Consider the following 24,185-nt stretch of genomic DNA (forward strand, 5'->3'; position numbering starts at 1 on the left):
GGGGGAGGGGTATAAGAATGGATATAATTGCGATAATGCGTCTACCGCACACATATAAATGCGAAATCGTGTTTGACATGCACTAAAGCCTGAAAAAATTAACATTCGTTTTTTTTCGTGCATTTTAAGATTAAATTAAATCTTCACTCATTGTAAAAACGATACTGGTGGCAGGTCACATGCAAACGTACAGGGTGTATCGTAAAGATAAATACATTCTCCGATCAAACTCCGAATTTTTTGTCGAAGAAAAGATTTGATCGAATCGAGAATCCTTGTCAGCGAAGTCTCGCAAAACAGGCGTTGAATTAAAAATTTGTTATTGGATGAATTTTGATTAAAAAATATAGACACACGGAAAAAAATAATGTTGCATTAACAGTTGTATTAGTCCAATTAAAAATAATCTTGTTAGTGCAATAACAGTACTAATTAATTAAACAAATACGTCATGCTTTTGTTTTCATAAAATGTTATCTGTTTCGTTAATACTGTTATTTAATTAGCAATTTAAGCTTATTTTTAATTATACCAATGCTGCTAATATAATATTTTTTGTCTGTATAGATGAGACTAATGTGAAAAGAATTGACTGATGAATTACTCATCGTATGTTACATTTATATTACATAACTCCACTTTCGGCGTTGAAGAATTTTGCGATTAAGCTTGCTTAACTCGAGTGTTTGCCGAGAGCGGGTCGCATTATCGGGAGCATTACGATACACCTCTCGTGCGAAATATAACATATGATTACAAGCACGCTCAATGACAAAAGCGCTGGCAAATCAAACAATAGAAACAAATCAAATGGGAGTAAAATCGCGCCAGCTCGAGCATATACCGATCTTATCGCGCTCGATACGTTATCGTTATCCCGTAATCTTCCCGCGTCTACTACTCTCCACGAGAGACGGCACTCTTTCAGTTCAGGCAAATGCACGACGAGAGAGAAGAGCGGGAGTCGTCGTCAGTAAAAACGAAGCAGAATGAACGAAGGCGTAAAAGCAGCAGGATGCCGTCCGGTCATCCGGTGTCTCTCTTTACCTGTTGCACGTACCACTGGGTGGAGCTCTGGTTCTTCCGGTGGCCACCGGGCTTGCAAGGGGCGCAGAGCAGCAGGGGGGTCAGTTTGTTTACCCCCTTGGCGGGGGGGCCGGTCGTCGCCGGCGTCGTGGGCGACGCTGTGGGACTCAGCCCGTCATCCCCCCCCAACACCGGCCACAGCATCCACGTGTTTTGCCCTCTGCCCCCCTCTGTCTACCCCGTCCTCGCTCCTTTCGTCGCTCCTGTCACCCCCTCGGTGCTCCCGGTACCCCTTTTTTTTATTGCGGAACTGCACTTCCCCACCCCTTGCGTCCTCTTGTTTGTCTTCTTTGTACCCTTTTGGTAGTACACCCTTTCTCTCGGGGAGGCGATCTGCTTCCGGAAGCCCACTCTACGACGTGAGCTGTCGCGACGCCCGTTGCCGGCGAACTGAGATCGTCGGCCGACGTCGCGTCACCACGCCTCGCTGTCGATGACGACGTTGACGTTCACACGCGATCGCCCGCTCGGGGTACAGGAGCGTATCATGGTATCGGGCCGAGGCGGATTTCCGACGTTTGACAGCTGCGGCTGAAGTTTGAGAGTTCGATCGGTTGAGGACGAAGGACACGCTTGGGTGTCGGAGTAGTTCGCGGAGTCACTTCGTCGTCATTTCATATATATAATAATAGTGAGAACTGATATCTTTCAAGACCATCGCGATTTTACACGAATATCGATTGTGTATGTTTATTCTGAATATAAATGTCTGAATTTGTCCGTAGGTATACATTTTCAGGAATAAATCCGAACCAGGTCACCCATCCCTCAGAGTTTATACAAATTTAAATCCACCCCCGAATATTGACGATTTCTGAGCGTCATCATCCGGAGAAAGAGACACTGATGAGATTTTGATGTAAATTTAGGTTTTAATTACATTCCATTAAAGTGACATTGAAATTTAATTTTTGTTTTTTAATATTACGGACAATATATGCAGAAAGTAATTTCAGAATATAAATCTGAATTCTAATTTTGAACATATCCATTTCAAATTGAGTTTAACACAATTGTCAATTGTCTTTTTTGCGTTTTTGCGCGCGTTGCCCACTCTTTGATTTACGCCAATTTACGGAGTTTTGGATTTGTTTCAAAATATTTTATTCCTATCGAAGAGTTACCTTTACGTGAATCTAAATCTACATTATTATTTATAGATTACTCATCCTTCATAATTTATGTACATTAAATCCATGCGTAAAAATTGACGTTTTCTAAATGTTATTGTCCGGAGAAAGAAACATTAAGAAAGTTTTAACATAAATCTAGGTTTTAATTACATTCCATTAAAGGTTTAATTTTTAATATAACATACATGTAGAAAGATTAGCTCTGAGTATAAATTTGAATTCTAAATTGAAACGTATCCGTTTCAAACTGATTCGCATGCATCATCGCGGCCCTGGCAACCAAGCGCACTATCGTACGTTTACGCTTATCGATGATCGATCGTTCTTACACCTGCCTTACAACGGGACTGCGTGCGAAGACAAACACACGACACTCGATACGCTCTATTTCGGGAAGTTAACACGAGAACGAGACGTCCCTTGCTCGCCACGCTTCAATAGCTAGGACAATTAATTAGCTTTGGAAGCCAATTAATTGTCCTGGCTTCGAAGGGTCATAGGTGACACATGCGTGTTTATACTTCCGGTATCGTTCACGTGCGCAACCCCATCGCACGGAGCAATTGTGTATTTCGAGCAGGATGCATGGAGTTGCGTAGCCCGATCTCACTCTCGATCTTTCTCCCCTTTCGAAGCTAAAGGGCAATTTTATGCAAAAGGTCTAAAGGGCGTGTTATTTAAATTTTATTTTATAACCAAAACGAACGCAAAAATCTTTTTGCAACGCGAAACGACCACGTCCGATTTAATTTTACGTTTAATTTTACGTTACTCGGTTTAATAATCCGAAACGATCGCAAAATGAATAACAATGAAGGACGTTGTAGCGCAATTATGGGACAGGAGTTGTATACATTGTTCGGTTACTCTGCTAAATTACAATAAAGATAATTAATTCAATTGCGACGATCGTTTAATTCGATCGTTCGAGCTCGAACTGTGTTTCTCTCGCGGAATGGTACCAGCCACTTCGATAAGCTTCTCCGCGAGACCTCACCTCGGTATCAAAGGGTTAAATGCATTTGGTATCTCGCCATGTGAAAACGTGTGACGCACACACGTCTTGTCGATTGCCAATTTGTTACGTCGCCGTTGCGTTTCGTTCCATTAATGGGCGATAATCCTCATTCCGCGAGTTGACCGCGGCGACCGCACGCGCGGGAACGATCTTCGACGCGATCTCGTCGGCGCGATTTAATGTCCTCGTGAACGAACGTGGGACTACCTATGGAATGGGACGCGGGGCGACGGAGAGAATATTTTTATTCTCGTTTTTTATTCCCGAGAGGAAGAAAGTATTCTTAGGGCGCGTTGTTTAGAATAGTCCGGCACGGGCGCGCGGAGAGGAGAAAGCGCGTTATTATGCATTGAGGAGCGCGCGCGACCATTTCAGAAATACGCTTCTAAACTATCTTTAGAGCATTAATGTGTCCAGACATCTCTCGAAATATCCCCGGCGTATTTTTGCTCTCCGGAGAAAAGTTTCTAGAATACTTTCTCCACCTCGCGGAAGAATTCAGTCAGGTTTTTTTTTCCAGGGTACTCTCATAGATGCGGAATGTTCCCTCGGTCGCGCAAACGAGACGGGCCCTGATTCTCGATCGTGTTTGTCGGGGAATAAGAGAGAATCCGGCAAAGAAAAGGCACATATCAGGGCACTGATTGGGACGAGCTCGTTCCTCGCAAACGAGCTGGATCGTCGAAATTCGATTATCCCTCGCGATTGGATTTCGCCAGCTGGACAAACGTAACGAGAACGTCATGGTACGAAGGGGGCCCTACGTACGCAACGGCGATTAAGTAGAATACGCGGAATGATAAAAGTGTCGATGCCCGTCGACGCCTCGCTCGGCGACGAACGATAAAACGAACGCCCCATGTCGCGGCATGACACGAGTAGTGACCAACGGGCGTATATGTCGCAACCTTAACCCTTTCGGAAACGCGACGCATCGGAACTCGCGCGCGACTGACGATTTTCTTAATTTTATCTCGTATATTTAATGCCTCAATTAAGAGTAGACTCTTCCAAATTGTTGCGCCCTGATTACGAATCTTTTCTTATCACGATTACTTGTACATAAAAAATATATCTCGTATTTAATTCCTCAATTAAGAATAAACTCTTCCAAGTATATATAGTCGCGTTCTATCGCGGCGTAATTACTTCTCGGTGAAAAACAGTCGCGCGATATTCTTCCTCTTAACTCCAGTTTCTTTTTATCACGTTTATTACTTCTACATAAAATTAGCGATCGTACACAACTTTTTCGAGTTTGGCAAGAATTCGTTTGTAAAAGATACGCTTAAAAGTTTCGCCACACTTCGGACGATAATAATTAAAATAATTTCTTACGTTGTCTCAAATTATTCTGACCAAGTTTCGCAACTCTTGTGTCTTTCTTTCTTCACAGCGGCGTTAATTTGACGTTAATAAAATCAAATTTTTGCTTTATCGTGACGAAAGTCCCTAAAGAAACGAGCAAACAAAAAATAGGCTCAAAAATGGTTTTTGTAAATCGATTATCGAAATTTTTCTGGCGCGTGCAAGAGATGTTATTTACCACGGTTTTCCGTTCAGAGTGACGGATTCCGCGACGACGTACGTCCGCGAAATGCTCGCGGAGCCGATCTATCTGAAATCTCGCGTCTCTCGATGCGACACACTCTCGAGAGGAGTACAATCGGAATGCATTATGCAACACAGGTATTGTCCACGAAGGGATCGAGGCAGCGGCTCGATCGTTCGGCGCGGGAGGTAGCAGGAAGTGCTTAACCCACGTTTAAGCACCTCTCGCATCTCCCGTGTCATTTAGCGGCTTTAATGGCATCCATGTAAAACCCTTCATCCGCAATGGAGGATCCTAATTGCCCCGGTTTCCGCGCGCTCTCCGCTCTAGAACTGGCCATCTATAATAATTACGCCCGTCCCTTTTGTGCGTGCATGGTGCATGGACCACAGAATTACCCTCCGGCCACTATAGGAGCTATCGATTTTTGGCGAAAGCAAAATGTGGGAATATTTCGCGAACGGTTGAAGCTCTTTCTATACCGTAAACTGCAATATTTCTTATCGCGAGGATTAATTTGTCGGTGGAATTAGTGACAATAATAAAAATTTGCGGCTCGATGCTATTATAAATAAATGTAAAATATGACAAATATAAATTTTGTTTTGAATGTTATCGAACGGCTGCGTGATTATTGCTACGATCTATTTATTTGAATATTATTTTAATATTATTTAAAAAATTTTTGACTCCTTCGGATAAAAAAGTGGCGGCAATGCAAATCGCGCTTCGGTCTTTCGGTCAAAACTGAGGGGAATAATAATGTCAGCGGATCATAGGAAACGAATGCCTAACTAATGGGTTACTCGGTTAGTCATACGTTACGTTGATACGCGAAACGCTCTTGCACGTGAACATGTACGCATGTACTACGCGTATTGTATGTGTGCCCGCACGGCTCAACAATAACTGGTTAGAGTCTTTCAAGGTGTTTCTGCATCCAGGCCGAATGGAAAGAAATACTTCTGTCGTGTAATTTTCCACCTCGGTATTGTATAGCCGACTTTATCAGCGCCGAAGAAGCTAGTCGCGTGAAAATTTTTACGAAATTTTAAGGGAGAGAGAGATACGAAATATAATATCTACGATAAAGCTTCGATTGTTAAAATTGTTAAACAAAATTGTTGCAGCCTCGAATAGGGGAAATGCGCTGAGATGCACGATCTCGAAATAGCTGCGAAATCGAAAGCGGAAATGATATTGGATTGATTACGTCGGCCGCGTGAGACAGCGGATATGTCAAGATAGCGAAGAAGCAAAAGAGTAAGAACAATTACGCTCGGATAATCGAACGATCCGGCGAATAAAAGTTTACAAAATTTATGGTGGAACGTACGTGCGAAGCTCACGAAAATTTGACAGGGAAAGACCGGGGTGGGCGTGCTGCACTCGTTAAATTATTTTTATGTATTGTAGAAGCGTGGTTCCTTTCAAGGATAATAGCACTGTAAAAGATTCTAAAGGTTATTTTATTATTCACGACGTTGTAAAATAATGTAAAACAAAGATTTGGCAATTTCGAAAACTAGTTCAGCGCTCGAAATTCTCATTTTAGGATTCTTTCTACGTTTTAAAAATACGATGATTTTTTTATACTTGTCTATTACCTAATTGTAATAATTAATTTTTGTTACTAATTTCACTGAATTCTAGAAAATTAAAATCACTCAGTATTACGTGTTTTAATAGTATCTGTCTTTGTCAATAATTGGACAGATTTTTGACTCTCGGAGCGTCGCAATTAAGTTAAAATCGTAATTGAAGGTTTTACACCGATATGAAGTCCATTATTAAAGTGTAACGCTGCGCGACGTGAAGCGACGACAACAGCGTTTCGCTGGCAATTAGAGTAGAATTATCGATCGCTCGAGAATGGAGTAATTTCCGATTTCACGGAAACACGTTGCGTATCTATATAAAGAAAATCGGAGCTATGGATCTTGCTTACTTCCCTGAATGTTATGAATCATTATGCAGCTGGGATCGATTATACAGGCACGGACAAAGCGTGCGTGCTCCATCAGCGTGTGATTGGAGTTACGAATGAAAAATAAGATCCTTTCAAGGAAACCAAAGAATTTATAGCATTGATACATTATTCAATTATTAATTGTATCCGCGGTAACTTTACATAATTGCTATCTTCCTCTTGGAACGCTCTAAACGATTCTTCCTCAAAACCGCGATAGAACTGGCAACAACATCTCGTGTAGCACGACAGACTTAAGAGACATTAAATTAAATCTTCGGAAAGGTCAAAGAGTGGAGCCGGAGAGTTTAGATTTTTTTTTCTAAAATAAAGTTTAAAAAACTGCGTAAAGTGAATCGTTGACCGGAAAGTTGGCGGAAAGAGAAATTAGCGACGCACCGCGATTCGAGCGATTATCTCAATTAAATCTCTCCCGCGAGTGATCGAGAGATCTCTCTTTGTCCGATCCTCCCGGAACGGTGTCCTTCGCCTGAGTCGAAGCTGCAAAACACGCCCGATGATATCAGCGTCTCTTAATCACCATCGTTTTCTCTTAATCATCGGCGATCTATTGACCGACGAAGTGACTCGCGCGAGGAGAACCGCCGCCGCCGCGGCGGTGTAGAGCAGCTGCTCCGGATTTCGTTACCTGCGGACTTTCGGGCCAGGTGCACACTGTCAACTGCGCGCGCGCGATCACCTGACGATGCCGAGAACGTGACGCGCGCGACCGGTTCTCGGAGGTAATATAAACGGAATGACCGTACCGCACGCCGTCCCGACGCCGACTGACGCCGCGTTGCAGCCGCGCCGCGCGCCCCGGCCGATCGTGTTACTCGAGGATGCACTGACCATGCCGCCACGCTATGGTCGTGACTACATGGTCAGGAACGTACCGTCGTTATCGGGCACCGAGGTCGGGAGACGGCGAGGGTGCGTCTAAATCGATGTCGCAGCCGGTCTATGTGTATCCTTCGATTTAGAGGTAAATTGTTCGGCAATCGAAGTCGATTTTGCCGTGAAAATCAAGAGAAATTAATTTATATTTAGTAGATTTATTTGTTTTTTTTTTATCAAGCAAAATCAGAACTAATTAGTTTAATATAAAATATTACAATAAAATATTAGAAGAATAGAAAAGAGAACGAGAGAAAGAAATCTAATTTATTTAACAGATTACCTATATTATTCTAATTTGCACAACAATCTCTTTACAATAAATTCTAGAGAATCAGTGAAAAACAAAACTTTCCGTTATATTTTGGAACCGAGTTAAATTAGTCCGATTTTGGAGTAAATTGCTCCAAAATCAAAGTCGATTTGTTTTGACCGCAATTAAGCACCAAAAGAAATAAATTTATATTTAGTAGATTAATTTATTTATCCAATATTTATTTGTTTTTATTAAACAAAATAAATTGATTAGTTTAATATAAAGAGAGAGGACTAACTTATTTAGCAGGGCTATGTTGATAATATTTATTTATTTATTAGCAGTTATAAAGAAGATTTTTTGCAAGATAATTACCTACACAACCGTTAATAAATTCTTTACAATAAATTCAGGAGAGAAGAGAAATCAAAGTTTCTGTTATAGATGAATGAATTTATAATTAATAATACTCGTAAAAGAGATTTTAATCTAAAATGCAGAAACTAAGGTTCTTTTTGCTCGAAATAGTCGCAGGATGTACCGCACATGACAATCGCACCATCACATGCGTCACATGCGTGACCATCCGCGGGCCTTCGAGGCTCCTTTAACGCTTTCTACACATAAATAATCCTGGAAACACGGAGGTCTTCCACGGTTACGCGTAATCGTGGCTCCATTTGGATATAATCACGCGAAATTTCGTTCGATTCGGCCGACATTAACTTGGTGTCGAGCGAATAAATGCAGATAATAAAATGCTGATAATAAAATCGTATTAATATTACTGTAAAATGTAATATATTATTTTCCCGTCATCTGTCTTGATAAATGAAAATTTTAACTTTAATGATAATGGATTGTTGCATGCTATCATTATTAATGATGAATTAAAATTAATTGTTTGGGATCCATTTGTCTTCGTATTATACATTTGGTCATTGAATAATGTCCCTTTGTTTAATCTTCGCTGGATTTTGATATTCCTTTTTACTGCGACTGTTCTCAATTATTAAAAAGCGAATGGATATTGCGTTGCGTTTCCATGCGAGAATAGCAGACTTTTGCATCCCCATAAAACGACGGTCTGAGTCATCAAATCCTTCCCATATGTACTACCGTCTCTTGAGGGAAAAGAGGGGCATTGTAAGGGTGGCGGGACAACCCCCAGACGGCCGATGTAAAGTTAAACCATATAGGGGCGGTCACATGCGTCTACCAGCTGCTTTCTCCAGCATCCGTCAATAAAAGTTCCGGGCATATAACAAAATTATCGCCTCAAATCGCTGCGCAAATTTCTGTTGCGGTAAAATAATAATTTCACTACCTTAACAATTTTATTTGATAATTCAAAAATTTTTTTTAAACTTTAAACAATTTTTTCCAAATTAAAAAATTTTTAAATAATTATTTAATTATTTTAAGTAATAAGCGAAAACATACGTTATACTCTTATAAGAATTTATATATGTTTATACCCTTTTTAAATTTATGTTACAACTTTAGACTTTCACAATATCATAATTTTAATTTATAAAGAAATAGAGTTCTTTTTTCTTTATTGCAATTTGTATAAAATGTTTGAATCATATTGCATATTTTGAGGTTGTGCTCTAGATTCAGCGCTGTCGAAGCGCCACGATTGCGATTCCCGTCGACTCGCTCTTGAGGAAATAATTCACATCCGCGCGGCCTTCGATCGTCATCGATATCTTGATCGTATAAATCAATGTTTTCTCGTGCGCGGCCGTAAATTTCCACCGAAGCTCTCGGTACTGAACTTGAACCGGCAATAACGGTCGCCGTTAATTCCTTACGTCGTTGACACGATGCACTTCGTGACGCGCTCATGACGAAACAGACGTCATACGGGTTGCGCGGTGCGCCCACCGTTGTAATTGCGTCACGGCGACGTCATCGTTATCGTGGGACGAGCAGTAAACATCGATATGCGTTCAAAAAACTTCGTTAAATTTGTAATTAATGCCGGAACTACTGATTCGAGGCGGTTATCGTAAAGCGAGCATGAGTCACTATTTGTTGAAGCGGAAAAAATAGAAAAAAATTAATTCTCATGTCAACTCAATATTTATAACCATATTAATCGATACTTTAGCACTAATTTGACACTTTTTAGAATTTTATATCCAATTTAAAAGTAGGGGAGACTGGGGTTAAAACGTCTACGGGATAAATACGTCTAATCAAATATCTCGGAACCTGTATATTGTGCGAATTCGCTATTAACATTGTAAACGCTGCTTATGGTACCCATGTGGCCAACGGAGTTTCGGCAGGTTACCTGCCGTGTTATGATTTTTACGAGGGCAAACGTGTTTTCGGAAGGCGAAAGTTACATTTTCTGCGCGTGGAAATTTTGTAATATCTGCAATAATATTTGCTCTCCAAATCTCGAGGTACGTGATTATAAAGAGTAATGCATGCTGAACGCGAATCCAGTGTAGTTTTTTCATTATCGTTGATGTCTAATATTTCGTGGGCGATTAAACCTGAAACTTGTGTTTGGGGCTAATCCGTCTGGGTGCATTTCCAAGGCATTTCCGGGCATTTCCAGGCTCACTGCATAATGGAATATAGATGAGACGGGAATTACAACCGTTCAGACACCGAATAGAGTCATCGGACGTCGAGGAACAAAACAAGTCGGGCGAGTGACTTCTGCGGAAAGAAGAACCCTCGTAACTATTTTTTAATAATGTTTTGCATAAAAATTTTAAATAAATTTTTATATTTTTCTCTTAAAAAACAATTATTAAAATGTATCCTATCATTTTTCAGGATTAGTACGTATATGTATTGAAAATGCAGTGCAGACGGTTATACCCTGGCATTTTTGAGATTTTAATTTTTCCACCGTTTTTATTTTTGCTCTATACCGGTTAAACAAAGCGATGTAGACAAAAATTTTCTATATAAATTTTGTAGGTAAAGGTTCACTCTTTACAGTGGTATACCACATTTAACTACAATTATTTATTTTGTTGTTAAAAATCGGCACCGAAAAAAAAACGGACGGTTTAGTCCCGGTCTCCCCTACGTATGCAATTTTTCTTATAATTTTACCTTTTTAATTATTTAGAAATAATTTTAATATATTACCACAAAATCAAAATAAGTTTTAATAATTATATCAATAATTATTTCTAATAATTTGTTTAATAACAAATTTCAATTTTAATTTAATCAAAGTCTTTTAGAGCTTCAACAATTGTTTGCTTTTGAGTTTAAGAAAGCTATATGCTTGAGAAAAGAATGTTGGGCTTAATCTCGCAGATCTGGATTGGCAATGGGAGGGACTGATCTTCTGCCAGATGTCATCTGAGCAGCTGGTCGATCAGGTCGTTTACTTTCGCGTCGTCGTTTACTCGCGTACGAGTAGGTACGAGCTTCGAGAGGAGCCATGAGTCCAGCAAAAATTTCGCCTCCGGCGAGTCGACGTTCGTTAACCCCGGTATTGGCGAGGCATTTATTTTTCTCTTCCTGTCTAGAAAGCGTCTTTCAAGTAACTAAAGTTAAGAATGCTGTCACCAAGCCGAAGAAATTCTAAACTCAGGAATAGTTTGAATGATTAACATATACTTATAAATAGCCGCCGGAACCACTTTGTCGCGCGACCAGAATATTCGCTTTGACGTGTTTCACACTCGCAAATTGTAAAAGAAGGCAACCTTTGCAAAATTAATGAGAACTGAGAGAAATATTTTACAGCAATTAATTTTTATATTATAATTATAAATGAAAATCTATGGCGAGTGCTTAAATGATTATTACTTTGATAGCACATAATTTTAATTTCTGCAATCCTAATTTCTTCTTTCAAAACTAATTAAAGTTAACCAAATTTTTGGAAAAACTATTTAAAAACTATTTATAGAAAAAAATTATTATTATACTATAGTATTGAGAATTATTTAGAATTATTTAGAATTATCGTAAACATTATGATTGAATAAAATATAATGTGCAGCAATAATAATGCATGTTTAATATGTTGAAATAATTAGAGTGTAAATAACAGTATGATATACATAATAAAGTTCAAAAGTTTCCGGTCCAAGGATATAAAAAAGTAATACGATGAAATAACCGTTCAATATAATCAACTCAATATATCTTTTTAGTTCAACACATTTTTTAGAACATTAAACAATTTTTTTATACCATCTAAAAAAAGTGTTCTGAATTTTTGTCCTTAAAATTGCCCTTTAACATTACGGTGATCACTTCTTCATTACTGGTAAAATTTTTTGTTCATGCGAATCGGATTTTAATTTTAAAAAAGTTATATTTTATTTTTAATTTTTATTTTAATCATAAAAATTCCGTACATTTTTTACATGTATTGAAAAATGAATTTATTGTTCTAAGAAATATCTATATTGGAATAAAAAATGATTATATTAGAAGTAAAAATGTTTCATTTTTTTAATCATCTTTTTTACATCACTGGTCTGGGCATTACATACGTACGAATTATTTCAATGCAGGCAAGAATCACTCCTTCGGGATTGTTTAATATTAGATTCCTAATTCTGCCTCTGTTCTGTGTAAAGTATATGTATATTTGTGTCTGTGTCTGTGAGTGTATATGTCACACAGATAAAGCTAAATTTTCTCTACTTTCACGCGGTATAATAACGAACGCCGCGAACACGTGCTCCTACACTGCAGCGGTGATCAACCTGCGCACTCTCGTTATCGAGCGGTGCTGACTCGACTCTACCATGGCGCGATTTTGATTGATAAGCGGGCTCGACTCGAGTGCCGAAGTCAGTTTAATCTAATATAGAGGAGCGAACCATTAATGAATATTAAAGATCGACGGCGCACGAGTCGAGACCGCATATGTGCGTGTGTATATAATATGTGTGTACCATATGAGCGACAAACGGCGCGCTCGTGCGCAAGTATCGCCGTATCGCACGGCGGAATCTGCACCAGCTGTTACGCGGCGGTTAGCGATACCTCACGCTTACGCAAGTTGATAAATCCGTGCGCGAATAAATCCGCTGCGCTCGCGACGGACGTTGCGCGATTAAGCGCGCTCGCTCGATTAGAGCCTCGCGTCACGGACGTCCAATTTCTCGTTTCATTCAATTCGCGTCGGCGGGATAATCGCATGATTAGCGAAAGCATAGAAACTCGCGAGAGAACGCGATTCTTCTCAGCGTTTTACTTTCGTCCGCGCCGCGCACAATGCGAGACGCTCACACATATACAACGCGTGTACGATCGCCGCAATAATTGCGTCTCGCGAGCGCAATTAAAATCCAGTCGCTCGGCCCAATCGGACAACGCACAATGATCGCGAATTTACATATAAGAAACCTACGTAGGCCCCGTTTTAGAAACGCGCGAGAGCATCGTCATTTTTAATGAGAGACCTTGAGGAGTTGCAGCATTTCGTGGGAGAGCGTGACTCAGGATCACGCGTGTCCCACGCGTGCACATATTGGTCCGAGATTGTCTCCTCTTTTAATATAAAAAAAAAACTCTAAGAGATATATTAAAATTTGTGTACAATATTTCTTCTTATCTGCGTTAAACGAAATTCAATCCATGTATTACCGCGCGAATTTTATTATCTGACGTTAAAAAATTCATCTTACATCTTCCTCGAAAATTATACGAATTACATACGTCGTAATATAATTACAATCGATTATTTAATTTATTTGTACCAGCTATGTTTCAGCTGTGTTCTTTGCGGAGTGTTCGACTTGTCAGGGAAGAAAAATTAAATATGACTTGAGAATGATATACGCGAGGGTGAAAGATCGAAGTCGAAATTGACGGCGAGGGATTAAAGAGGCGCGTGGTCAAGCGGAATGATGCTATCGCGCGCTTACCAGGCTGTTTTTCCTCGAGAACCGCTGACGGAAGCGATATATTGAAATCAAGGTTAAACTCGTCGAAACAGTTAGTGGTTACAAGTCGGTCAAGTCTCGATGCCGCCTCTCAGGAGCTAAAGTTCAATCCGGATGAAGCCGGACGCGCCGCTAATCGGCAGAAAAATTCGCGCCGCGCCGCCGGGAGAGAAGCTCTGTTTCATAACCGCGCTGTGTGCTCACGATCCACTCACGCTGCGTGCAGATGGTGCGAACGATCGATCACCGCACAAGCGATTTTGTTTACGAACTAAAGTTGCTAAACTGTATATATTAAAAAAAAAAAATTAATATTTAAGATATTTTCATTCTTGAAATAATAAAGAATAAATTTTGAAATTTACTAAGCTTCTCTCTCTTCCATAATAATATATAAATTTATTAGGTTTCTTTCGTTAAATTAAAAAGTTTTATTTAAGACAAAAATAAAATTTATCCTTTAATTAGTTTAATTCTTTGATACGACACAAAAATTGATCTCAAAATTCGTTCTCGGAGGACAATTTGATTAATTCTCTTTATTACACCTCGAAAATATTGTGCACAAAATGTGTTTCGTTTTCTTTCGTGGGCGCAACCTCAAAAATAAAAGTGTGCCACATGTGTTGCATTGAAATGAAGCGATCGGGCTCCGCGGAATGCTGATGGCGAGAGCTGTACATCGACGATCGAACATTTGTATCGGTTTGTATGTATTCAATGGTGTTCTGTTTCCTAACTTTTATCTTCCACACTTTCTTCCACTATTATCCAGCGACACGTCAAACTTCCTACGCCTATTATCTCTCCTTATCTCTTCCTCCTCACTACTATTTTCGCACACCTTTCTATTCTTATCTCTCCCCCCCCCACTCCACCCTTTCTCTGCTTAATTCGCGCAAACTACCCAGCGACATGTGTACTCATTTGCCACCCAATCGGAAGTCCGTGTAATAGGAATGTTCGATTCTGAATTGATATTTTTAAAAATCAATCTTTTCTAAACAAAAAATCGGTTTTTAAATCAATATTTTCTTTTTGATTTTGATACAAATTAATTACTTTATTTAATATAAATTAATTTTTAATTTGTTCATAAAAATTAATAGCTGTACGTTTAATTTTTACATTTTATTTTCGGTTTATCTTAATATTTTTATACGCAAAATGACAAGAAGACTTGATTTATGTATAAAACAAGATGTTTTTATTTTAAAAAATTAAATTTTTTTTAAAATAAGATAATTTTTGAATCTTGAAAATGACATTATCTAGAATAAAGTTAATCATTTTATTTGAAGCGACATAACTCTGATATTAAATATATTTTTTAATAATATTTTTTTAAATAATTTTAAAGAGACTAAAATGGATCATTCTGTATATTATATGTAAAAAGTATTGTGTTGATATATATATCTATATACTTATTTTTTAAGTTGCCAATAATTTTTTAAAATTGGTTTTTGAGAAATCGATCCTTTTAATCTAGGTTTTTTAGTGAATCAATTTTAGTTATTATTTAATTTTATTTACTGAAATTTTTATGGTACACATAAATAAGACATGTATTTTAAACAGTATTAAAAAATTTTTTGTTACTATTCTAAATAATGATACTTGAAATACATTTGTTTCGTATAATATACTTAATTATTTTATATAAAAATTTTTTAAAATAAATATATTAGTTTATAATTATATGTAAAATAAAAATTCACTTATGCATACAACATATCAATTTGAAAGGGACAAACGTAGCTATATATCGAAATTCTAACATTTACATACACAATTAATTACTCATCGACTATATAACCGATTTAAATTCCAAATGGAGTAAAGCCTCCATATCGGTCGCATCGATTCAGTCGCGCGAGTTCTAACGAGAGGCTTGAGTCATCGGATAATTGTCACGATCATCGCATCTCCTGATGGCCTTCTTCGAACGTGAAAAACGTTCTAATCGCTTTAAGTGGACCTAATACCCGGATCGAGGCTAAATTTTCTATCGGAGCGGCTATAAAGGCCAACCTCCTTTATCCCATTCGATCTGATTTCGCTGCGACAATTCTAGTTGTCAATTCTCAGATAGGATAAATCGAGCCGAGTTCGAAGTGTGGGTAGATCCATACACGGATAAAGACGATTGCTCCAATTGAAGAATACGACAGAGGTGTGCGGGAAGAGTACGCGCGCCAGTTACAACTCGCTCGAGCCCGATCTTCTCACGTCTCGCCGTGAGAAAGGCGGATGTCCATTCTGAATTCACGGTACGAAACGAGAGGAATCTCTTTTCCTTTCCGCGCAACTCGCGCTCGCGATTTTCGCACGTCGGAATTGCGAAAGTATACCTACGCCGCGCCGCGCCGCGCCGATATCGTGGCACGCGCGACCAGCGCGCGTTTCTCCTTGAAACTGTAACACGCGGCCAAGTTTCATCCCGTCGTTTCCAGAATGCTTTTGCTATATATATGTATACTTGCGCGTATATATTGAAATTTTTTTAAATTCTGCATTTTATGTAATTTTCGAAAAAAACTACTGACCTCAACATTACATTTATGATAAATGCATTATACATAAATTAGAAGTAATTAATACAATTACTAGTGATTTTTTAATTATTGTTAACAAATTAATAATAATTAATCAATTAAATGAGATATATTTAGATAAGAAATATTTAATATATAGAATTTTTATACTATAATATATAGTTTTCGTGCGAATTGCAACATTATGAAAGAAAATCTAAAGAACCGTTCAATAGATAAGATCACGTTTAATTTTGGCACGCTTAGTGCTTAATTTCAAGACTAATTACATCATTATGTAACTAAAACTAAGTAGAGTATTGCTAATTAAAGTAATTAGAAAAAAAAACGACGTTATATCTTTCTATAATTGTTCAAATATTTTTTTATTATAAGTTGAATAAAAGATACATGCTTCTCGACGGATTTTGCACGATATATAGAAGACAATTATTCTAGAGGGTGTTAAGCTTTTGATCAGCTTCGAGCTATAATATTTCGATCCGACCATTATTTTTTCCCACGTTGCAGCGCGTTTTCCTTCGCCTCCTGTCTACATTCCGCGACGCGCCTCGTTAGACTTGACACGTATTACTTTGCATTCCCCATAAGCGTCTCGGACCTGCCTCTCGCGGCTCGCCGGAGCGGATTCCCAACTTGGAAGTATCCACGCTTTTCCAACTCGCCGCCGGAACTGTCCTGGAGCGAGGAAGCGACTTTGTCCGTCCCGTAGGAACGAGAACGACATGTCGCGTTTTTTTATCACCGCGGAATATGGAGTTTCGAGAAAGTCTAACAATAAGAGAGATTTATCTCCTGAGATTGATTCCTATCAGAATACAAAATTGATCATCGCTGAATTTCGGGACACGCATCAGTAATTAAACGTGATTAAATTTTAAATGTCCAATTTACAAAAAATTTGTATATATTGTTTCTTAGTATCAATTTAGTTATTATTTTATTATATAATATAATACTTATTACTTGTAATATTATATTAATTATATTGATATTTTCCTAAGCAAATTGCAACGTTCGTATAAAATAAAGTTTACCGGCAAACGGATAAAACCGCATTCAAGTTTTAAGACTCGGATTCTTCATCAAAGCTTCTCTATTTTCCTACTCTAGACACATATCTAATCTCTTCAACGATATTTCTCTTTAAAAAAAGAAAAAAAAATAAACGTTCAATCGATAGAAGCAGCGGCGATAATTCTAGAACGCTATTTGACGACAAACACAAACGACAAAGTGTTGATCTAGGAAGATGCATCGCAAACGGCAAGTGGCGATAAGGACACAGACGGCGTTTCACGGGCGCGCCGAAGGACTCGTGATAATCGTCGATAACGTTCGTGGAAGCTCGACGGCCGCGGCGCGGCGTGTTAAGGCCCAATGTCAGGCCGGCGAGGGACACCGGTGACGATTGCGCGAGCGTGATATATCGGTGTGCCGTAATTTTCTGCCCATCAACGGCCGTTGTTGCGGAAGCGTTGTTGCGTCCGCGGACGGAGGAGTCACCGTGTACGGTGCTCCGACGTACGGCACCTCGCATTGCACGTACAAGATCCTTGACATTTCCACGACGATGCGCGCGAAAGATAAGGGAGAGTCGAGCTGTGGGGGAAACGAGCGCGACGCGACTCGAAACTGCAATTTAGCTGGGAGTAGCGGTAATTTCGACTTCAAATTGCGCGAAAGTTGCGAAACGTCGAGATTGGAGAAGTTCGCGAGGCACACCAAGGACGGTTCTCCGCCGCATTACACGATCGTGCGCGAGCAATAGGTGTAAAAACGGGGATTCTTTCTTAAAATGGATATCATGTTTCCCCTCTCTCCAACGGAACTCGGGTCATAAAATATATATTGATGGTCTTTCCGGAATCGTCAATGTATTGTCTGGGGTGCCGCATCAGGGATCTCATCTTGGTCCTCTTTTGTTCGTTTTATTTATAAATGACTTTTCTACTTGTTTTAGATATTGTTATTTTTTTATTATACGCGGATGACCTCAAAGGATGTCGACGGATCAACGGACCCCTGCTGATGCACTCTTATTACAAACATGACTTGCAAGAACTTGAAATCTGATGTAACAGAAACTGTCTTTGGCTTAATGTTTCCAAATGTTTCATTATCCATTTTACACGCAGACGCAACCATTTGTGTACAATTACATCCTTGATGATTCAACTCTTTCAGTAACTGACGTTCGTAATCTTGGTGCTCTATTTAGCACTGATTTGTCTTTTAATAACCATATCCAAACGATCGTCTCATCAGCGTGTAGGACGCTGGGGTTCATTTTCCACTGGAGTAAATACTTAAAAAATGTATTATTCTCCTCCCCTGATTACTATCCCTCATCAGTTAAACTCAATCTGCTATCTTTAGAGAATAGAAGATTAATGCTTGATCTCACTCTCTTTTGTCTTTAAGAAAATTATTCATATGAACGATTGTCCGGATTTATAAAAAAAAATAGTTTAAATATTCCAGTAAGGGACTTGAGACAGCACAGAACATCACCGCGCTTTACTTGCAACAAATTCCTGTATCAATAGAATGATAATTGCGGCGAACAGTTGTTCTGACTCCGTTGATTTTTTTTAGTGGCACAGCGTCTGCATTTAAACAATAAGCTTACCCGCATACTCTTGTAATATCATTTTATTATCTCTTTCTTGGCTTGTAACCACTTTGATCTCTCTTTTGTACTTTCTTATTATTATTGTATTATTATTGTAAACTAAAGGGTGTTTCTCGTTAATAATAAATACTACATTATATTATAAATTATGTTATATTATGTTATATTACATTAGTACACTACCCTCCATAAGTTTGGAAACACTCTATGACAGATGCCGTACGTGCGACTATTTACAGATAAATAGTCGCACGGCAGCGATCTGTGCAGATTTTTGGTACGAATATATCGTAAGACGTTCAAATAATCATATATATTTCCACCTGGGACACTTGCAACACTTGTACATGCCGAAAATATGTCGGATGATTATTTCGCGACACCGAAGTGCTCGGAGTTGAATTTGTTGAACAGCGAATCACAGGTCACAGGTGCACCTTTGAGAAGTTCTCCAGCAAGAATGGAAACGTATCCCGACTGAACTCCAAAAGTTGATCCACCGTATGCCGAGAATATGCAAGGCAGTCATTAAAGCAAAAGGTGTGGTTACTTTGAAGAATGTAAAAATTAATGGAAATTCTTTATTTTAAAAGCCTGTTGGATAACATATGTACTATTATGTACTATTTTCTGTATATTGCATTTTATAGAGTGTTTCCAAACTTATGGAGGGTAGTGTATATTATAAAGATATTAATTTGGCAGGCTCGCGACACGCCGTAAAGTGGTTCGGCGCGTGCAAATGTCACTGAAAAACGGTGGCGGAAGTGAAGGTAGAAATCGATCAACGGAGCCGGACGACTGCCAAGTTCTCGGTTCGGCTTGATTAGAGCCTAATTAGTAACGAAGAAATACCTATAGATCAGATTTTCTATTACACTGCTCTTTTCATTCCGCTTTTTACAAGAGTTATGTAAAGAATTCGAAAAAAATGTCCATTTCGTCTTATGTAGATTATTAGTGCGGAGATCTTTATATTTGTCTGATATTCATTCAATAAAAAGCTTTATAGATTGTCGATGTGCTTTGGAAGCAATTCTTGTGCTCTAAAAAAATTTCAGGTAATTCCCAATCCTTCTAGAATCCTTTATAAATATTTCTTGGAGCGACACAAGTTCTGAAATGCCTTTGGAGTACCATGAGCTATTATTTGTTCAGGCACGAAAAATTTTAGTGATAATTTAAGACTTCGTCAATCTTTTCAGAATTTTCCGAGATACGAAGAAATAAATAATTATTGCTTTTCTAATATTTATGTTTTGTTCAATTTATGATTATTAAATTATCACATGCTTATTAAGAGTTAAAAATTCTTAAAAGTTTATTGTCGGAATGGCAATTGCCAGTGACATAAACGCGCCGAAAACAGCGGCGAACAAATTTCGTCAGGCCTGTAGTCACTATCGATCGCGTCTTCAAGCGTCGTACCTCCGGAAACGAAAACGTACGATCCGTGACCGCGTTACGTCACGGAACGAGCTTTCAAATCCAGCCACAATCTTTCCACGCGATGGCGAGAGACACGGGAAAAAAGAGGGAAAGAGAGAATGAGCTCGGCGCGAGCTCGGAATAATACATTATCGTTTTTCAAAGTCTCGCGTATCTTGTAGAAACAACGATATCTATAAATTGATCAAAACAGAAAAACTCTGACAATGACAGGAGAAAGAAATTAATGGTACATATAAATGTATAGAGGCTGCAAGATAAACTAACATTCGAATCAAGAGACGCGGTTTTGCGCCAAGTATATATTTTTTGCGTAAAATATATTATATCCTGCAATCCAAATAATACATGATGATAATCTTAATGTTAAGAAAAAAAGCAGATTAATACTTCCAAATTAATTACACCAGAAGAGGATAATATGCGAGGATAACGGAAAATCGAAAGAGAGGAAGAGACTGGCCATCCATTATCCTTACGTAAATCGTCAAACGACGGAATGCGAAAGTGTAATTTAACACATATTGTAGCTTATATGTACAAACGTATGACGGATGGAAAAGTCGCTCGACGCGTTTACCTGCGAGAGGAAAGGCGGAAAACGCGCGTGAGGGGGGGCAATAAAAAAAAAAGAGAAAGGCACGGATAATTACCAAGGATTCGTCCCCATTGTCAGCGCTCATAGCCCTCCGCTGGCGCTAGAGGGACCCGGACTCGTCGCTCGTCGTCGTCGTCGTCGTCGCCGGGCTGTTCGTTGCTCCTCTTCGCGGCTTCGCTTCCGGCAGCAGCAACAGCAGCACGAGCCGACGACGCTCGTCATTCTGCGCCAAGGCCTGTTCCCCAAACGGGACTGTTCCCGAGGGACTCTACCTGTGATAGCTCCGGGTCTAATCTGTCATCCAGCATCGCGCTACACGACGCTGAAGAGTATCTTCTTCCCCTTTTATGACTATCTACGTCTTCTAACATAAAACGCCACTTTTGAGGGAAAAATGAAGTGACGGAGAAAGAAATGAAGAAAGAGAGGAAGGACGATTTGTAAGGATTGCAGATGGATTTGGAGTTGTCCTAAAGCGGATCGAAGACTGAAGAGAAAAGGGAAGGAAGAAATATAAGAAAGGGTTATTATATTGAGACACATGTATTTACATTGTATGTGTCAGATTCTCTTGACGCGAGAATAACGGAGAGAAAGAGGGATGTAACGTGGAGATAAGATTTGGGTAGAATAAACAGATGTATTTATTATTGTCGTTCTAGAATATATCCACTAAGGATATTTAAAATGATGTTTACAGAATGCGTGTTGAATGTTAGCAATACAATTTAGAAGATGATACAAACACACGTGTTTGCAATGGAAATACAAACTTAAATGACAAAATTTAGAAAAACTGTTAGAATGTAAATTTTCAACTAGAAGCAAAGTTAGGAAATCGACAATATGTCAAACGGTACAATTAGTAATTTCCATTTAAATAAGATAATTGACTTTACGTCTTGAAACTAATTATGAGAGAATAATGTAGTTGAGGGATTGTAAAAATAATAGTTGATTAGAAACTGCAATAATCATATCGGATAGAGATAGTACAGACCACACATATATGCGCGCGTAATAAAAAAAAGAAACACTATAATAATAACAATAATAGCTGAGTGATAAGCCTCTCTTAAGTTTATATAGTATCATGTTTGAAGTATGTTTGTCAACATATTCATCAAACTATCAGGAAAGAGAAGGATAGTTACATGGAGCGATCAGATAGAGAATATAGTGAATCCTAGGGACATAGGATTATAGCCGGATAGGGATATCCTGTCACGTCAAGAAAGAGAGGGACAACTTTAGGAATTTTAGGAGAACAGTACCAAGAATACTTTCGAATTTTAGGAGTGCACTATATAAACTATATATCTATATCTGTGATATAGTCACAACGTTTCGGAGTATCCTCACGGAGTACTTCAGAGTACTCCCCTCAGGTCGCTCCCTTCGCGCGCACTCTCACGAGAGCCAGAGCGAGCGAGAGGAGGAGAGAGATGGAGAACAATGTGGCAAGTGCAGGCGCGAGAGAGTCGGAGAGAGGACACTGACACACGAAACGTCAACGACACCTCCGAGCACGTTCGTCGTTCCTCTCTCTCTCTCTCTCTCTCCCTCTCCCTTTCTCTCTCTCGTTCGCTCCGAACCTCCCCATCAAAACTCACTCACTTCACGATTCACTGGGTGATTCTCGTGCCTCCGAAAATGCACTTCCGATATTTTCGAGACGGATCGCTCGCAAACGAACGCGAACGAACGAACGAACGGACGGACGAACGGGCGGCGACTTCTCTCGCTCTTTCGGGCGAGCGGGCGAGCGAGCGAGTGCCGTTCCCCCGCGAACGGAACGGTACGGTACGGTACGGTGGTACGGTACGGTACAGGGGGATCGGGGGGACCGCCTCACGGGGGTCCCCGCTCTTCAGATTGCGAAAGGAAAAACCAAGGCGGGACCGCGGGGGACGCGCGCGTGAGCCGCAACGCGCCGGGAAAATTGCCAGCCGTTCGGAGTTTGGATCCCGAGCTTCCCTCGCGGATCGGACCTCGGTGTGCGACTGTGTTGGCAACTGGCAACCACCGTCACGCCGGAGATGTGTGCCGGTGTGTGACGGACTTTTTCCCACCATGACGAGATGCGGGGTGGGAGAGCAGGTACTTACGACGGTACCGCCATTTGTTGTAACGGAGGTGCTGTGCTCCCCTCGGCTTTTGTTGAGGAGAGGGTATTCAGGGACGGATCGATGCGCCTCAAAGCTTGACGCTGAGGAACCAAAATGTCGCGATAATTTTTGGAGAAAATATCTCAAAGGCGCGACGAGTCCACCTTCCGGAGAGGAGAAATCTAAATTTTTTCGACAATTTTAAGGACTTTAATTTGGCAAATTTTTAATCCAAACGTTGTTAGATATTTAATGTTGAGACCTGCGAGACTTGCAAAATTAATTAGATACTTATAGCTGTGAAAGTAATTAAAATTCTATCCAAATATCTATAGAGAAAAACTTAAAAAATTGTGGGAAATTAAATTTTAAAGAAAAAAATAGCAAGTTTAGATTGACTTTGGATAACCAAATTTAATTTAAATTTTCGTTCCCAGTGTTGGGATTAAGGATAAACAAAATAACTATTCCTTCGAAAGGAATTTGGTTTTCTCAAATATATAAATATTATAAATGAAATAATCTCTAAATTCGTATAAAATGATTAGAACAAAATGGACCAAATTTGTAACTTCAAAAATCCACTTTTTATATAAAAATCAGATATAAATCGATTCTTCGCACAGACTTTTGCTCTAAAAAACACCGCATATTTATGCATTTTCTGTTACATCACAGAACGGAGGCGAAATCTTACCGTTTATTGGTCTAGTCCGAGATCCTGCTTTCCTCAAGGTTCCACGTTTGTGTTTGATATCCGACGCCCGTAAAGAGAGAAACATTTCACGCGCCATGTTTAGAATCGCTATATACCACTTTGCCATTTTTGTTGTTGCTTTCTGAAGAGAATAGAGCGACTGCCAGCTCCTCCATTTCTGGATCAGCTCGTTGAAAAGATACTGGTTTAAATGCGACGCGAAATTGAGGAACAGTGCTACTTTTCTAATATTACAAGACTATTTTTCAATTTTTTTTCTAAACCCTGACTGACGTGATATTTTTCGCAATAAATTCTTTACGGTGATTTGAAAAGGATGC

General features: G+C 39.3%; 1 protein-coding gene across 2 annotated transcripts in view; it reads right to left on the minus strand.

Moving 5' to 3' along the window:
• Rgl (Ral guanine nucleotide dissociation stimulator-like) overlaps positions 1–23,170 on the minus strand; it is a 36,218-nt gene extending 13,048 nt beyond the window's left edge. Inside the window, exons 1-2 of one of the 2 annotated variants that reach the window (XM_071794161.1) lie at positions 7,408–7,565; positions 1,048–1,617 (exon numbers count right to left, since the gene is read on the minus strand). In XM_071794161.1, the coding sequence (XP_071650262.1) occupies positions 1,048–1,230 (183 nt within the window). In that variant the 5' untranslated portion in view covers positions 1,231–1,617; positions 7,408–7,565. Of the gene's footprint in view, positions 1–1,047; positions 1,618–7,407; positions 7,566–21,094 lie in introns of those variants that run through there. The other variant, XM_071794162.1, reaches the window with a different exon arrangement.
• Between the last annotated feature and the right edge of the window lie 1,015 nt (positions 23,171–24,185).

Source organism: Temnothorax longispinosus, chromosome 11 (assembly GCF_030848805.1).
Source record: "Temnothorax longispinosus isolate EJ_2023e chromosome 11, Tlon_JGU_v1, whole genome shotgun sequence".
Lineage (NCBI taxonomy): Eukaryota > Metazoa > Arthropoda > Insecta > Hymenoptera > Formicidae > Temnothorax > Temnothorax longispinosus.